At 41.4% G+C, this 19,627-nt stretch overlaps 1 protein-coding gene across 3 annotated transcripts in view; it reads left to right on the forward strand.

Annotated features, from left to right (window-relative positions):
* LOC139748987 (solute carrier family 2, facilitated glucose transporter member 1-like) overlaps positions 1-19,627 on the forward strand; it is a 495,836-nt gene that overhangs the window by 90,734 nt on the left and 385,475 nt on the right. Inside the window, exon 2 of one of the 3 annotated variants that reach the window (XM_071662350.1) lies at positions 7,525-7,551. The exons of 1 other annotated variant lie outside the window; for it this stretch is intronic. In XM_071662350.1, the coding sequence (XP_071518451.1) occupies positions 7,525-7,551 (27 nt within the window). Of the gene's footprint in view, positions 1-7,524; positions 7,552-14,333; positions 14,662-19,627 lie in introns of those variants that run through there. One more of the 3 variants, XM_071662359.1, reaches the window with a different exon arrangement.

Raw genomic sequence — 19,627 nt, forward strand, 5'->3', positions numbered from 1 at the left:
CCGGCACATGACTGGTAACCGAAAAAAGTTAGTCTCAAGTGTTGCCAGATGATCCCTGTCCAGGGACATTGTCCCTACTGACATGCTTAATCAGTTTACTAGAGGATGATGGTAGTATATATATATATATATATATATATATATATATATATATATATATATATATATTATACTATATTTTTTATTATACTTAACCGACGTCTCTCGCGTTAGCGAGGTAGCGCAAGGAAACAGACAAGGAATGGCTCAACCCACCCACATACACATGTATATGCATAAACGCCCATACACGCATATATATATATATATATATATATATATATATATATATATATATATATAAATAATAGTTCACAGTGGTGTGCGTGATCTAGTATTTGCTGATAACCACGAGGCGAATGAAACACGATAATTTCCCAAGTGCAGTTTCGTGTAATGCTCACATCGTCAGGGGAGATAGAAGAATTAGATACAAGATTTAGAACTAAGTCACTTGATACACAGAGAGATGGGGAAGCAAAGACGCCATTGTTAAACAAGCGTTTCCGGTTGGTGGTTTTCGGTTCTAGCAACCCGAACACCATCAACCGGAAGCACTTGTTTACCAATGGCGTCTAAGCTTTGCTTCTTTGTATATCAACTGACTGTCCTAAGTCTCCTATCTCATTCTTGTATCTCCTCAGACGATGTGATCATTACACGAAAGTGCACTTGGAAAATTATGTATCAATTTCCTCGTTGATAGCATATATATATATATATATATATATATATATATATATATATATATATATATATATATATATATATATATATATCCATAACGATAATGATAAGATGGATAGAAAAAATATTGTTCCGTAAATGAAAGACAAACTGCTATTCTGCCTGCATTGTGCTCATGGCAGCGGCGTCCGGCTCAGCTCTCGGGTGGGTTGTCGTGTGTCTCTATTTTTTCAAATTCAAACATCAATTATGTATTAAGATTATTTAGGAAACAAAGATACGCACCAAAGTTTTATTAGAATTTTGAATTTTATGTAAGTTTGAAATCTTCGTAGAAGAAACTGAAAAGTAGAATATAATGTTAAAATGTATATTGGTGAAGTGATAACATCCTTAATACAGTGAGGTTGTGATTAGGCTTAAAGGTATATGGAGATTATTTTCAAGGACCTTCGACTGCTGGTTACTGTCACGTCAACGGCAGGGATGACCTTGGCCTTTGGGAAGCATAAAGACCAAACAATTAACTACGAACAAAAGTTTGATGGCGTCAGAAGCCTTATGCATCGTGGATGTTATAGTGAACATATTATGGTGATGCTTGTGTTCAGGCTTACTCACCTAGTGATTATGTCTTGACGCTAACGGCTTTAATGACCCTGACACTCGATAGACCTATAGCCCAAATAACCTCTCTGCCAGGATCCTCAGAGAATATTTCAATATATATTTTTGAGATGGGAGTGTTTTTCAGCGAAAGACCTGTATGGTGTAACATTCCTTTCAAGGAAGTGTATATTCCCTACTCTGTAGAGGCAAAACTACAGGTCTATGTGATCAAATGCCTTTATTTACATTATTTGCAACGTACGCATTGCTCAATGAATGGAGGGAAAATTTATAGGAAAATTCAGATATCTTTCATAGTAAACATCAGTAAAAGACGAACAGTATATATCGATAAGAACATGGTACAAATACAAATCCAGTAAAGGTTATGGTTCTATTTTTGTGGGACTGAGGATTGAAAGACTTATCTGCCCCTCCTCTCATGACACTCACTCATGACACTCTGCCAAGTTGGAAGCAGTTTGGCTTTCGCCACATTGTTTATCGTGCTGTTATCATCAGATATTTTTCTCCATTGGCTATCACATCCTGGTGTTATTTATATCTCCGTATATATGTATATATATAGATACTGTAGTCAGTAACTGCGTAAGATTTAAGTACAGACTGTGGATGAAGCTCGGTGAGCTCCTATGACGTAATGGCCGACACAGGGAAGCGGAGGATTAAAGTAGTGCGTCTGACCTGGCTCTTGGTCCGGCCATCGACCTCCTGTGCCTAGTGACGGTAGTAGTTACGTCAGAAACGTTATATTTATTAGTGCACCTGTCGCATGATACATGTTTCGTCTCGTGATGTGCACACGTTCGTTTTGCAGTCTGCTCATACGTAATGTATCAGCTATTTTCTCGTGTGTACCCTGGCTGGTGCTTTGGATAGCTCGTTTTCTTTCACATCCTGACCTACATTCCTCCGCCAGTATTTCATATCATTGTTACAAACAATTCAACATTATCTGTCGTAAGTACTTGTTCTTTGTTATATTGAATTATTGATTATTATTTCATTTATCACGACGTCCTTAACCTAATTTGATTACATTTCGTAGTCATAGAAATAGTACTCTTATCGTAACCCCATGAGTACGACGATACGACCCTTGAGTACGAAGATAAGATCATTGAGTACGACGATACGACCCTTGAGTACGAAGATAAGATCATTGAGTACGACCTTTGAGTACGAAGATAAGATCATTGAGTACGACGATACGACCCTTGAGTACGAAGATAAGATCATTGAGTACGACGATACCACCCTTGAGTACGAAGATAAGATCATTGAGTACGACCTTTGAGTACGAAGATAAGATCATTGAGTACGACGATACGATCCTTGAGTACGAAGATCATTGAGTACGAGGGTACGACCTAAAAGCACATCGATAAGATTATTGAGCGCGACGGTACGACCCATAAGCACGACGATACGATTTTTGAGCAAGACGGTACAATCCTTAAGCACGACGAAAACATTATTGAGCAAGAGAGTGCGACCCTTAATCAAGCATGACGGTACGACTACGATCATTGAATCTTACGGCACGACCTTAGAGGACGACGGTTAGATCATTCATCACGACAAGACGACCCTTAAGATCGGCAGTACAACTCCTGCAGAATGACGGTACAACCTGTGGGTATGATGGTGTTGCCTTGTACATGACCCTCTCACTTTAAGGGTCGAGTCTGAGGCTGTGGCATCCAACCCAAAGTTCTTACCATCATACACTTGGGATTAATCCATTAATCTTGACGTCATCTCCATCAATGACTCCTCGTTTATTTAGATATTTTTTCTAGTAAATTCTTACTGTTACTCGTCCTTCTCTGACTCTCTTCGATGTTGTTTTTCTTATATCTATTTTTTTTTTTTGTATATTTCCTGATGACGTCACACCATCCAGGGTGCGTTGTGACCCGTCGTACAGATGGAGTGAATAATGTCGTCCATGGTGACCCCCCGCAACCCGGATGAGGATCGATTGTTCGCCTGCCTTCTGCAGTCGTGCTCCGTCCACACAACTTACCCTCGGGTTAAGTTGTGATGGAAGTGGCCTACGGTAATATATACCCGTGAGCATTGACACACACGTGTGTGTGTCCGCACTATACCGGAAGCCAGACACAACACGCCTCCACATCGCTGAAATAGAAACAATTAACGAAGAAAAACAAATAGTCAACAAGGAGAACATGGGCCAACACAGGGTAACATAGCAACATGCCTTCGTTTCCCAACCCAGCCGTTGAGCGCCGTGCTGGTCTCCCGCTATCGACCCGCCCGCAATACTGACCTCTCCACCTACTGCAAGGTCAGGTCAGGGTCTTTCTTCAGCCTGACCCATATGACATTCCCTCCTTCATCAGTGAGGCGGGAAACAAGAACGTGTCAGTTGAGTAACAGTTTGGCCTCTTCATATGACTGACTGATTGTCTCGTTCATTTCTCTATACTAATGATATATCAGAAAGAAATATGTTGGTTGTATCAGTGTTGTTATTGGGCAATTTATGTAATTAATAGCGCCATGTTAACACGATTAGCAGAACTCTACGTGACTGTGTCTTGATACCTCGTTTTCTAAAACTACTGCACCAATATGTTATGAGGGCAGACTCTGTTGTTATTTTCTTTATAGCTATTTTCGGGGAAGAAAAGAGGGGAGGGGGTAACGATGAGACATACGCACTTACACCAGCGCATACACACACACACACACACACACACACACACACACACACACACACACACACACACACATGTTCACAAAGACTGGTATACATATACATGCTCAAGTATTCATAAACGCATGCTGAAATATGTGCACACATTTAATTGGCAGATGTAGTCAAGACATGTTGAAGGGACGGCTGGTTGTGATTATAACTTTGATATGGAATGTTGTGGCGCGGGGGAACCTAAGCAAGCTAAGGAACTTGTACACGAGGAGGAATTGAACCGGATGTTCATTAGAGGTGATAGCATGACTGAAGAGAGAGAGAGAGAGAGAGAGAGAGAGAGAGAGAGAGAGAGAGAGAGAGAGAGAGAGAGAGAGAGAGAGCAGTTAGACAATATAGAGTAGGTAGGGAGAGTGAGAGAGCAGCACAGGGCTCTCATCATTTCAGATGTCAAGAGTATAAAGTGATACACGAGTCAGACTGAGAGTAATACGTTGGGACGGAGTGTTAGTCAGTGGAACACAAAGTTCAAGGACCGAATTAAGGAAACCAACCCAGATATTGTAGTGGGGGAGAGCTGAGCTGCTGACCCAATTTGTCTGGAAGGATAACAAGGAAGGAAAGACAAAGAAGGAGGGACATTTGCTGTCATAGTAAGGGATAAAGAAGGAGGGGTATTGGTTCTCATAGTGAGGTACAAAAGGTTGGTTATTGACTGTCATAGTGAGGGACAACTTTACATAGAGAAAAAATCGATGGATGACCCATGCAAATGGTATGAATGAAGGGAAGAGTAACTACAGAATTTGCTTTGTGATGTTGACAATCTGTAAGTATCTTAAGGTGAATGTGCGTCAACACAAAGACTACAGAATGATAACAGTTTGGGAACAGTTAGGACAGTGCAAGAAGCGGCTAGAGTTGCGCTCCTCTGAGATGGTGAAGTTATATTAATGGAAGATTGTTATCAAAAAAGAAATATGATAGACTCGTTAAGATTCTCACTGTGATAGTGAGTCATGAAGACCTAAGTTGTCAGAGTGTTTACAGGGTAATTACATGTACCGGCATATCCCTGAGCATACTGGAATTAGAAGGATCTAATATGCCATCATTACTAGATCTTATCTTTACATACAGTAGCATGCAAAGTGGAAAATGTATAATATGATGGACCAGTTGGAGAAAAAAGACGTAAGAGTTTGATTCTCTCGTTCTTAATGAGGATATAGAAGGAGCAAAGGGGAACCCGGGCTCAAAGAGAAGACACAGTTATGGGCACGGCACACAACTGAACAATATCTTTAAAAACACATTTTGAGAAATCGAGTTCCAGAGTCATGGTAGATGTCACTGTTGTGGCAGTTTCCGTGTAATCTACGATGATGGAGGTAGAACGTAAACATCTTTTAGCTGTAAATATAGATGGAAGGTTAGACAATAGATGTAGTGCAGTAAAAAGATGTTAAAAGCGAAACATCTTAAGAATGTATCTTGGATAAGATAAAGGTGACACAAGAGCCTGACAGTACTTGAAGGGTGTGAGATAACAAGGAATGAACAAAACGAGATAAGGAAGGAAGCGCATAAGCTTTGGAGGAAATATTGGAGGCAAGAGATATTGCAAAAGTTTTCCGTAAATATATCACGGCTACAGATTGAGAGATTCAAATGGGAGGGTTGTAGAGGTATGTGAAGAGATGAAGAACAAGTTCAAATGCGTTTTTCACAGTGGAAGACACTATAGCCCCAACACCAGGAGGATGATTTGATGGGAGGTGGATGCTTGGAAAGCATTGAAACGGATAAAACATAAGCACGCCACTAATGGCCCTTAACCCACCCATGTTAGACTTGTGTACATGATGAAGTTTCTCGATGTATAATGAAGTAATCCACTTGTAATGTTATTCAGTATGTCGATGGAGAGTTGCTGTGCAAAGGGAGTGCAAAAAGAGCACTGCCATGCTTGAGGACAAATTTCATGCTTGTTTTCGATAAAAGGAGATTTGGAATTATACTGAAATACAAAGCAGTCTCTTTGATGAGTTTAGGATTTTGAAACACTGTGACAGATAATGAGAAAGCAAGTCGATGGTTAACTGCAGAGGAGAAATGACCTAAGAGAGAGAACATGAAGCCAAGAAAAAAGGCCATGTGTAACAAAGTTCTTGGACTTCTAACAGAGAGAGAGAGAGAGAGAGAGAGAGAGAGAGAGAGAGAGAGAGAGAGAGAGAGAGAGAGAGAGAGCTTTGTTTTAGACAAAAAAAATAAAGAAATTAGTGGGTCGTATGTTTCTGAAGGCCAGAGGGTTTGTCGCTGTGCCACGTAAGAGCTTGGTATGGAAACTGGGTTTAAGGCAGGAATGAGGGGAAGAATCTTACGATGGACAAAGAATTATATAAGTGGACGGGAATACAGATGCTCATAGGTCAGATGAACCTTCTCGAAATGGGTTTAGGTTACCCGTGGCGTTCAGTAAGTCACAATCCTGTCACCACTGCTCTTCTTGATCTATTGGTATGACTTAACAGAGGGTTCATACCTGCTTGTGTTTACAGATGATGCCAAGGTCTTGAGCAAAGTGAAGAATGATGAGGTTTGCACATTCGTACAGAAAAGCCTTGACAAACTCCAGTTGCTTTAGTATATATGTGATGAAATTAAGTATGAGGAAATGCAAAGATGCACATGGAACACAGTGAAAGACTACGGTAGATATATTACGTGATAAGATGCAGGAGTCTGTGTGAAAGATGGGGTAGTCGAAAACGCCCTTAACCAAATATCAGAACTCTACCTCAGGAGAATTGTACGGGAGACAGACTATCGTGACAGATGTTAGACGAGCATGTAAGGATCTATCTAGATTAGGAAATGTTCAGCAGAATATTCACGGCGTTTATAATAGGCTTGTCAAACTTGGTTCACCAGACTGTATGGGAAACAACGAACTAATGAATTGATAGAGTTGGTCCAAAGTAAAATAATACAGATGGTACCAGTATTAAGATACGTAAGGAAAATAGAAGAGTAAGGGGTGATATGATCACAGCTTCAAGTCGCTAAAGATTCTAAGATAGAGGAGTCAGAGGCCATGCAAGAAACTTGTCATGATAGAAGCAACTATGTATTTCATGGTGTCAGAATGGTGGATGAATGGAACAAAGTAAGGGACCAAATGGATATATTGGTATACCATAGTTAAACACATAGGCCGCCCGAGTACACAACTCCCTCCCCACACTGTGTAAATAAGTTCACACACACACACACACATTATATATATATATATATATATATATATATATATATATATATATATATATATATATATATATATATATATATATATATGTATACACTTGTAGAATATATGTTAATTTATACAGTTGCGCACGTTTATTGATCATGACAATGATAGAAGTAGATTTTCAGAATTAAGTGATTGAATAATACTGGAACATTATGAATTGTTTTCCATGCAGCCTAAACCGGAGCCTGGGAAATTTGAGGTAAGTTCAAGCCTGCAAACGTCCTGTTTATAATGCAAGGAATTTATTGATGTAAACATCCCTGTGTGATGAGAGTAAGGCGAGGTATTGCTGGAGTGGTAAACAGTCATGGTAGATCAGAATGGAAGTTATCACAATTATATGTAGATGATGCTGGCTTGGTACCTGTACCCCCACAGTTATATGTAGATGATGCTGACCTGTTACCTGTACCCCACAGTTATATGTAGATGATGCTGACCTGGTAACTGTACCCCCACAGTATATGTAGATGATGCAGACCTGGTACCTGTACCCCACAGTTATATGTAGATGATGCTGACCTGGTACCTGTACCCCACAGTTATATGTAGATGATGCTGACCTGGTACGTGCACCCCAAACTTATATGTAGATGATGCTGACCTGGTACCTGTACCCCAAACTTATATGTAGATGATGATGATGATGATGATGATGATGATGATGTGTGTGTGTGTGTGTGTGTGTGTGTGTGTGTGTGTGTGTTGGCCTAAGGCTTGTTGACTGCCTGAGCCATTAAGGCCGACTATGTCATTATGGAATCGCCTACAGATATAACCACTCAACCTCAGGTGTTTAAGATAAACTCATTTTAAGACGTTCTTACTATACTGGAATTTACCATAGGTACAAAGAGCGTCTTAAAGTGATTAAAAGACGCTCTTGTAATTATATTTCAAGAAATCAGTTTTTTATAGAAGGTTTTATTATATATAATTCACTCTTTTCTATGTGAAGGCCAGCTTTTCCCCTTAACTCCGGTGCGTGATTAGTGTAAAAGCATTGCGTGTAAGTGCTCAAAATACTGAATCTCCGGTCCATTAATTATTCAGATAAATCCTGGGGACAAAATTGCTATTGTTTCATTGAGTATGACATGTATCATGGCATCCAGCTACATCTAGGTACACACAGTGTATCGTCACAAAAGGTCTCACCGATCCCTTATATGACCGTATCCAGTTCTGCCCATCCCACAACCTATGAGGCGGGCTGGTGTAGTTTCCCCTTCACTGTGTTCGTTTTCATACGATTCGCATTTTCTCTTTGACCCCAAACACTCTCATTCTATCCTACACTTTACTATTCATTTCTCTCCGACTTTCATGTATAATTTTGAAGTCAGCTTCCCTGTCTTCATCTTATTTAGGTGGCCAAAACATCTTTTCTTTACTTTTCTATATTGATAAATAGCCCTTTCTAGATTCCACTCAGCCTTGTAACATCCACATTAAATCACGTCTTTCCCTCACGCCAAACCTTAGACGGAGGAAATTCATTTCCTCAATTCTGGCTTTGCTCACTAGCGTCACATATTTCATGCGCGCGCATCAAGATCGGCTGAGCGATGCCTGGCTATAAACTCCGTTGCCACACCTCCACACTCATCTTTTTTTTTTTCTGTTTATCTCTCATCTCCTTGCTGGAGGTGTCGGCCCAGCTGTTTCGCTGCTTGACACTTCTCTCACATGCTTCTGCCTTCCTTCTTTCATCTTCACAATGAATGCTTCATCAATATGCGAAATTCTGAACGTTTTCCAATCTTTCATCTTTCTAACTTAATTGCTGACTGGGTCTGTTCTCACACCCACCACCATATAACTCATGAATTCGTCTTATACACGAATGTTGTACATTTCCTCATCTCAACTTATCCCTAAAACCAGTATCATTTGCATATAATAACATAACCATCTTCTGCTCCCTCCAACTTTAGTATTTCCTCCTTTATCAACAAAGTTGTTCTCATCCATCCGTGTGTTTCAGCCACGTCCCCCCCACACCTCCACCCCCCTTCATCTCCTGCTGGGACCCCACCTGCGTGAGGGAGGTGTCGCACATCAACAGGTTGTTGTTGTTAGGTCCACAACTCACGCCATTACCGGCACACTACGAGGAGCTCCGTTCCCCCATGACCCTCCCTCCCAAACCCTATGCCTAACCATAACACTGCTGTGATCTTGAGACATAAATGCATATCTGTACCAGAATTACATTCGGTTCTCCATTTTCGCTCTGGGACCCCATTTTATTACCACAAAGTACTTCATTATATTTCTTTCCGGGTCCCCACAGTTGAACATTTGTTTGTGCCACACAGTCTGCCTCTGTGTGACCACTGCTCTGTGGTCTGCCTGAGTCCAGTGAGGTGCGCCTTCCATTCCCTGAGACAACACATGATCTAGATATATAGATAAATAGATATATAGAAAGTTAATTGGGAAGTAACCTTGAATGAAGAAAAATTAGAGAAAGTGAAGTGTTTCAGATATCTGGGAGTGTTAAGTATAATAAATGATGTATTTTTATTATTTTTTTTTGTTTTGCTTTGTCGCTGTCTCCCGCGTTTGCGAGGTAGCGCAAGGAAACAGACGAAAGAAATGGCCCAACCCACCCCCATACACATGTATATACACACACGTCCACACACGCAAATATACATACCTATACATCTCAATGTACACATATATATATACACACAGACACATACACATATACCCATGCACACAATTCACACTGCCTTCATTCATTCCATCGCCACCCCGCCACACACGGAATACCATCCCCCTCCCCCCTCATGTGTGCGGGGTAGCGCAAGGAAAAGACAACAAAGGCCTCATTCGTTCACACTCAGTCTCTAGCTGCCATGCAATAATGCCCGAAACCAAAGCTCCCTTTCCACATCCAGGCCCCACACAGCTTTCCATGGTTTACCCCAGACGCTTCACATGCCCTGACACTGACAGCACGTCAACCCCGGTATACCACATCGATCCAATTCACTCTATTCCTTGCCCGCCTTTCACCCTCCTGCATGTTCAGGCCCCGATCACTCAAAATCTTTTTCACCCCATCATTCCACCTCCAATTTTGTCTCATACTTCTCCTCGTTCCCTCCACCTCCGACACATATATCCTCTTGGTCAATCTTTCCTCACTCATTCTCTCCATGTGCCCAAACCATTTCAAAACACCCTCTTCTGCTCTCTCAACCACGCTCTTTTTATTTCCACACATCTCTCTTACCCTTACATTACTTACTCGATCAAACCACCTCACACCACACATTGTCCTCAAACATCTCATTTCCAGCACATCCACCCTCCTGCGCACAACTCTATCTATCCATAGCCCACGCCTCGCAACCATACAACATTGTTGGAACCACTATTCCTTCAAACATACCCATTTTTGCTTTCCGGGATAATGTTCTCGACTTCCACACATTCTTCAAGGCTCCCAGGATTTTCGCCCCCTCCCCCACCCTATGATTCACTTCCGCTTCCATGGTTCCATCCGCTGCCAGATCCACTCCCAGATATGTAAAACACTTTACTTCCTCCAGTTTTTCTCCGTTCAAACTTACCTCCCAATTGACTTGACCCTCAACCCTACTGTACCTAATAACCTTGCTCTTATTCACATTTACTCTTAACTTTCTTCTTCCACACACTTTACCAAACTCAGTCACCAGCTTCTGCAGTTTCTCACATGAATCAGCCACCAGCGCTGTATCATCAGCGAACAACAACTGACTCACTTCCCAAGCTCTCTCATCCACAACAGACTTCATTTTTGCCCCTCTTTCCAAAACTCTTGCATTCACCTCCCTTACAACCCCATCCATAAACAAATTAAACAACCAAGGAGACATCACACACCCTTGCCGCAAACCTACATTCACTGAGAACCAATCACTTTCCTCTCTTCCTACACGTACACATGCCTTACATCCTCGATAAAAACTTTTCACTGCTTCTAACAACTTGCCTCCCACACCATATATTCTTAATACCTTCCACAGAGCATCTCTATCAACTCTATCATATGCCTTCTCCAGATCCATAAATGCTACATACAAATCCATATGCTTTTCTAAGTATTTCTCACATACATTCTCCAAAGCAAACACCTGATCCACACATCCTCTACCACTTCTGAAACCACACTGCTCTTCCCCAATCTGATGCTCTGTACATGCCTCCACCCTCTCAATCAATACCCTCCCATATAATTTACCAGGAATACTCAACAAACTTATACCTCTGTAATTTGAGCACTCACTCTTATCCCATTTGCCTTTGTACAATGGCACTATGCAAGCATTCCGCCAATCCTCATGCACCTCACCATGAGTCATACATACATTAAATAACCTTCCCAACCAGTCAACAATACAGTCACCCCCTTTTTTAATAAATTCCACTTCAATACCATCCAAACCTGCTGCCTTGCCGGCTTTCATCTTCCGCAAAGCTTTTACTACCTCTTCTCTGTTTACCAAATCATTTTCCCTAACCCTCTCACTTTGCACACCACCTCGACCAAGACACCCTATATCTGCCACTCTATCATCAAACACATTCAACAAACCTTCAAAATACTCACTCCATCTCCTTCTCACATCACCACTACTTGTCATCACCTCCCCATGTGCGCCTTTCACTGAAGTTCCTATTTGCTCCCTTGTCTTACGCACTTTATTTACCTCCTTCCAGAACATCTTTTTATTCTCCCTAAAATTTAATGATACCCTCTCACCCCAACTCTCATTTGCCCTTTTTTTCACCTCTTGCACCTTTCTCTTGACCTCCTGTCTCTTTCTTTTATACATCTCCCACTCAATTGCATTTTTTCCCTGCAAAAATCGTCCAAATGCCTCTCTCTTCTCTTTCACTAATAATCTTACTTCTTCATCCCACCACTCACTACCCTTTCTGATCAACCCACCTCCCCCGCTTCTCATGCCACAAGCATCTTTTGCGCAATCCATCACTGATTCCCTAAATACATCCCATTCCTCCCCACTCCCCTTACTTCCATTGTTCTCACCTTTTTCCATTCTGTACTCAGTCTCTCCTGGTACTTCCTCACACAAGTCTCATTCCCAAGCTCACTTACCCTCACCACCCTCTTCACCCCAACATTCACTCTTCTTTTCTGAAAACCCATACAAATCTTCACCTTAGCCTCCACAAGATAATGATCAGACATCCCTCCAGTTGCACCTCTCAGCACATTTACATCCAAAAGTCTCTCTTTCGCGCGCCTGTCAATTAACACGTAATCCAATAACGCTCTCTGGCCATCTCTCCTACTTACATACGTATACTTATGTATATCTCGCTTTTTGAACCAGGTATTCCCAATCACCAGTCCTTTTTCAGCACATAAATCTACAAGCTCTTCACCATTTCCATTTACAACACTGAACACCCCATGTATACCAATTATTCCCTCAACTGCCACATTACTCACCTTTGCATTCATATCACCCATCACTATAACCCGGTCTTGTGCATCAAAACCACTAACACACTCATTCAGCTGCTCCCAAAACACTTGCCTTTCATGATCTTTCTTCTCATGCCCGGGTGCATATGCACCAATAATCACCCATCTCTCTCCAACTTTCAGTTTTACCCATATTAATCGAGAATTTACTTTCTTACATTCTATCACATACTCCCACAACTCCTGTTTCAGGAGTACTGCTACTCCTTCCCTTGCTCTTGTCCTCTCACTAACCCCTGACTTTACTCCCAAGACATTCCCAAACCACTCTTCCCCTTTGCCCTTGAGCTTCGTTTCACTCAGAACCAAAACATCCAGGTTCCTTTCCTCAAACATACTACCTATCTCTCCTTTTTTCACATCTTGGTTACATCCACACACATTTAGGCACCCCAATCTGAGCCTTCGAGGAGGATGAGCACTCCCCGCGTGACTCCTTCTTCTGTTTCCCATTTTAGAAAGTTATATATATATATATATATATATATATATATATATATATATATATATATATGTATATATACTGTACGTGTGTGTGTGTGTGATGTGTGTGTGTGTGTGTGTGTGTGTGTGTGTGTGTGTGTGTGTGTGTGCACGCTTCTACCTGTCTCAAAATATTGTTCAAAAAATATGATATCTTTCAAACATTTCCTCTAGTATTAAGTATTTTTTTTTTTCATTTTTCGTCTTGTTACTGAGTGATTTATGTGGTACCAACAGTGTTGTGTCATGTACACGGCAATATACGACCTATTGGTCGGCACTATGACATCACATTGCTCACGACAATGATTTGATTGTAAGATTAACCCATTAAACTTGACGGTACGATCCATAGTTATGACAAAGTGACCTTTGACCTGACCTGTAAGGGCTTAGGACCAAGGTCGCCTTATCATACCCAGCGGTCGTACCGTCGTGCTCAAGGCTCGAACCTTAAGGGGAAATACCCTTGTGCTTAAGTGCCATATCATGGAAGTGATCGAGATTAGCTGGATGTTGAGCAAGGATTCCAGTAAAAGTGAGCGAGAATTCCAGTATAAGTGAACGAGGATTCCAGTATAAGTGGCCATAAACCATTATGTGTTTAGCGATAAACCACAAGAGTGATAATGTTGTTTTTGTGAGTAGGTGATGGTTATCTCAAGTAGGAGGTGTTTATCGTTGCAGACGTGCCTCGTTATCTCGTTTATCTTGATAATGTCTCGGTGAACAGTTGCCAAGATCCGCCTTTCGCTTTCTCTGCGAATGATCCTGTAATTCAATGACGAGATGAGGGTTTTCAAAACCACTGTAGTCAATAGAAGGAGAGCGGGACCAGGCATAATGTTAGTCTGTTGTGGCTGACAATGTTGAGGACGATGGGTATGCGAACCCATGTCTTCTCATTGTTGGTCTTCTAGTGTATCCGCAGCAGCAGACCCCTGGACAGATTACCTGCCATTCTTCGTTCTGGTACCGTCGATAACAGAACAGTTGATCACGGTCCTCCCCTGTAGCGTAGCACTTCACAAGTAATAACAACTCTCTCAACTATTTGGAGATCTTGAAACTTTTTCATTGTGAATCTTACACCGTCGCCTGGTGAAGTCTTCAGTGACCTCCCCTACTACAGTATTACAGCAGGCAGTTTGCAGGGCGTGACGTGTTTCCACCAACTACCCAGACCTTACTGGTCACGCTGTGTGTGTAGTGATTGCGTGTGTGTGTGTGTGTGTGTGGATTGACAGCGAGGTAGCGCGAGCCACCATGGGCAAGGACGAGTACTCCATCACACTAAAGGAGTTCGTCAAGGTAAGATTTGTTCGCTTTTCCTGCCATTTTTCATCCTCTCTGCCTCTAACCACATGTGTATACGAGTGCTTATTATGTAACACGAAACCTGCCCAGGCTGTTGTGATGTTTGCGAGCGAACATTTGGTCATCAGTATTGCTGCCACTGTGGCACTCAAGCCTATCTCTCACTCGTAACGTCATGTGAAGGGATGGTGATACCTTCCGTCTGTCAGTGAGGTTCTGCTGATTTCTTATGAGTCGAAACTTGTGGACGACATCAGCAGCAGCCGACTCGCGTGGTCATGTCAGGTAATGTCATAATAGATGGATTGAATAGATGGAGAAGTCTAGTTATGATAGAACAAGTCGGTGTCATTTGTGATTTATTTCTCACCCAACACCATTCACCTCTCGAACTCTTTAGCTTCTCCTGAGTTCTTGAACAGCTTTGATCCGACCCTTTATGATTGGCTTTTTTAGCTTTCTATGGATTCTAATCCTTTTACCGTTTCATGTAAGGCCAGGTTGCCCTTAGTGGGGATATTTGTCCCAAAATGGGATTTTAGACGTAGATCAATGAATATATATATATATATATATATATATATATATATATATATATATATATATATATATTAATTGACAAGCGCGCGAAAGAGAGACTTTTGGATGTTAATGTGCTGAGAGGTGCAACTGGAGGAATGTCTGATCATTATCTTGTGGAGGCGAAGGTGAAGATTTGTATGGGTTTTCAGAAAAGAAGAGTGAATGTTGAGGTGAAGAGGGTGGTGAGAGTAAGTGAGCTTGGGAAGGAGACTTGTTATGGGATGTATTTAGGGAAGCTTGTGGCTTGAGAAGCGTGGAAGGTGGGTTGATTAGAAAGGGTAGTGAGTGGTGAGATGAAGAAGTAAGATTATTTGTGAAAGAGAAGAGAGAGGCATTTGGACGATTTTTGCAGGGAAAAAATGCAAATGAGTGGGAGATGTATAAAAGAAAGAGACAGGAGGTCAAGAGAAAGGTGCAAGAGGTGAAAAAGAGGGCAAATGAGAGTTGGGGTGAGAGAGCATCATTAAATTTTAGAGAGAATAAAAAGATGTTTTGGAAGGAGGTAAATAAAGTGCGTAAGACAAGGGAGCAAATGGGAACTTCAGTGAAGGGGACTAATGGGGAGGTGATAACAATTAGTGGTGATGTGAGAAGGAGATGGAGTGAGTATTTTGAATGTTTGTTGAATGTGTTTGATGATAGAGTGGCAGATATAGGGTGTTTTGGTCGAAGTGGTGTGCAAAGTGAGAGGGTTAGGGAAAATGATTTGGTAAACAGAGAAGAGGTAGTAAAAGCTTTGCGGAAGATGAAAGCCGGCAAGGCAGCAGGTTTGGATGGTATTGCAGTGGAATTTATTAAAAAAGGGGGTGACTGTATTGTTGACTGGTTGGTAAGGTTATTTAATGTATGTATGATTCATGGTGAGGTGCATGAGGATTGGCGGAATGCTTGCATAGTGCCATTGTACAAAGGCAAAGGGGATAAGAGTGAGTGCTCAAATTACAGAGGTATAAGTTTGTTGAGTATTCCTTGTAAATTGTATGGGAGGGTATTGATTGAGAGGGTGAAGGCATGTACAGAGCATCATATTGGGGAAGAGCAGTGTGGTTTCAGAAGTGGTAGAGGATGTGTGGATCAGGTGTTTGCTTTGAAGAATGTATGTGAAAAATACTTAGAAAAGTAAATGGATTTGTATGTAGCATTTATAGATCTGGAGAAAGGCATATGATTAAGTTGATAGAGATGCTCTGTGGAAGGTATTAAGAATATATGGTGTGGGAGGCAAGTTGTTAGAAGCAGTGAAAAGTTTTTATCGAGGATGTAAGGCATGTGTACGTGTAGGAAGAGAGGAAAGTGATTGGTTCTCAGTGAATGTAGGTTTGCGGCAGGGGTGTGTGATGTCTCCATGGTTGTTTAATTTGTTTATGGATGGGGTTGTTAGGGAGGTGAATGCAAGAGTTTTGGAAGAGGGGCAAGTATGCAGTTTGTTGTGGATGAGAGAGCTTGGTAAGTGAGTCAGTTATTGTTCGCTGATGATACAGCTCTGGTGGCTGATTCATGTGAGAAACTGCAGAAGCTGGTGACTGAGTTTGGTAAAGTGTGTGAAAGAAGAAAGTTGAGAGTAAATGTGAATAAGAGCAAGGTTATTAGGTACAGTAGGGTTGAGGGTCAAGTCAACTGGGAGGTAAGTTTGGATGGAGAAAAACTGGAGGAAGTAAAGTGTTTCAGATATCTGGGAGTGGATCTGACAGCTGATGGAACCATGGAAGCGGAAGTGAATCATAGGGTGGGGGAATGGGCGAAAACTCTGGGAGCCTTGAAGAGTGTGTGGAAGTCGAGAACATTATCTCGGAAAGCAAAAATGGGTATGTTTGAAGGAATAGTGGTTCCAACAATGTTGTATGTTTGCGAGGCGTGGGCTATGGATAGAGTTGTGAGCAGGAGGGTGGATGTGCTGGAAATGAGATGCTTGAGGACAATATGTGGTGTGAGTTGGTTTGATCGAGTAAGTAATGTAAGGGTAAGAGAGATGTGTGGAAATAAAAAGAGTGTGGTTGAGAGAGCAGAAGAGGGTGTTTTGAAATGGTTTGGTCACATGGAGAGAATGAGTGAGGAAAGATTGACCAAGAGGATATATGTGTCGGAGGTGGAGGGAACGAGGAGAAGGGGGAGACCAAATTGGAGGTGGAAGGATGGAGTGAAAAAGATTTTGAGTGATCGGGGCCTGAACATGCAGGACGGGCGAAAGGCGTGCAAGGAATAGAGTGAATTGGAACGATGTGGTATACCGGGGTCGACGTGCTGTCAATGGATTGAATCAGGGCATGTGAAGCGTCTTGGGTAAACCATGGAAAGCTGTGTGGGGCCTGGATGTGGAAAGGGAGCTGTGGTTTCGGTGCATTGTCATATGACAGCTAGCGACTGAGTGTGAACAAATGGGGCCTTTGTTGTCTTTTCCTAGCGCTACCTCGCACACATGAGGGGGGAGGGGGTTGTTATTCCATGTGTGGCGAGGTGGCGATGGGAATAAATAAAGGCAAACAATATGAATTATGTACATGTGTATATATGTATATGTCTGTGTGTGTATATATATGTGTACATTTAGATGTATGGGTATGTATATTTGCGTGTGTGGACGTGTATGTATATACATGTGTATGTGGGTGGTTTGGGCCATTCTTTCGTCTGTTTCCTTGCGCTACCTCGCTAACGCGGGAGACAGCAACAAAGCAAAATAAATAAAATATATATATATATATATATATATATATATATATATATATATATATATATATATATATATATATATATATATATTCCTATGAGTCCACGGGGAAAATGAAACACGATAAGTTCCCAAGTGCACTTTCGTGTAAGAATCACATCATCAGGGGAGACACAAGAGAGAAATAGAACAGTCAGTTGACGTATATCGAAGAGACGAAGCTAGGACGCCATTTGGTAAACATGTTTACCAAATGGCGTCCTAGCTTCGTCTCTTCGATATACATCAACTGACTGTTATATTTCTCTCTTGTGTCTCCCCTGATGATGTGATTATTACACGAAAGTGCACTTGGGAACTTATCGTGTTTTATTTTCCCCGTACACTCATAGGAATATCTTGATCACGCGCAAAATTGTGATCCTTTCCAATATATATATATATATATATATATATATATATATATATATATATATATATATATCATCCCTGGGGATAGGGGAGAAAGAATACTTCCCACGTATTCTTTGCGTGTCGTAGAAGGCGACTAAAAGGGAAGGGAGCGGGGGGCTGGAAATCCTCCCCTCTCATTTTTTTTTTTAATTTTCCAAAAGAAGGAACAGAGAAGCGGGCCACGTGAGGATATTCTCTCAAAGGCCCAGTCCTCTGTTCTTAACGCTACCTCGCTAATGCGGGAAATGGCGAATAGTATAAAAGAAATATATATATATATATATATTTTTTTTTTTTTTTTTTTTTTTTTTTTTTTTTCTCCAAAAGAAGGAACAGAGAAGGGGGCCAGGTGAGGATATTCCCTCAAAGGCCCAGTCCTCTGTTCTTAGTGCTACCTCGCTAATGCGGGAAATGGCGAATAGTATGAAAAAAAAAAAAAAAATATATATATATATATATATATATATATATATATATATATATATTGCAGAGGAGATGGCCTCGATTTGGGCATTAAGTTGCTCGTGTCGTTTCATCTATCATAAAAAATGAGTTATTGTTCTCTCTCGTGCTTCAGGGCAGGAGACGACTGATAACACAGCAGTAACAAGACACTTCAGGTGTCCGTGTCATCATCACCAGATACACCTACGTCTCTCGCTCCGTGACGACATGTGTACCAGCGTTAGCAGGTGACCCAGTCGTTAAGCATACGCAGATGACTGGGTTGATGATGAGAGGAATGACTGATACTGTCTTATGATATATCAGTTGTCTGTTATTATGTCTTGATGACTATGACGGGGTAATGGTCTTTTCTGCTCCACTGTGATAAACATCTCATGAATATATAAATACATTGAGTTGTAACTACGCAGATATTGACTTACAATGACCCCAACTTCTTTAAAAGAGTCGTGGTGTACTTGCTGGTCTAGGTGTCACTACTTCCAGTAGCATGGAAGTATACATTCCTTTAGAGTGAAAAGTTTTTTAACGAGATTGAACTCCCGATGGAACAGCCTTTTGAAAGATAGCTTTTCATTCGCAGTGTAACCAGGAGCACACACACACACACACACACACACACACACACACACACACACACACACACACACACACACACACATCTGTCTCAAGTAGAGTAACACATCAGTGTATCATCAAGTTTATGTTTCCACGATGGTCCATATCTGGCTGGTCTCGTGCCAGTGTATCCCGGGACTGGACTGCTGGCACCGGCCTCCTTGCAGTATG

Source organism: Panulirus ornatus, chromosome 1 (assembly GCF_036320965.1).
Source record: "Panulirus ornatus isolate Po-2019 chromosome 1, ASM3632096v1, whole genome shotgun sequence".
NCBI classification, from domain to species: domain Eukaryota; kingdom Metazoa; phylum Arthropoda; class Malacostraca; order Decapoda; family Palinuridae; genus Panulirus; species Panulirus ornatus.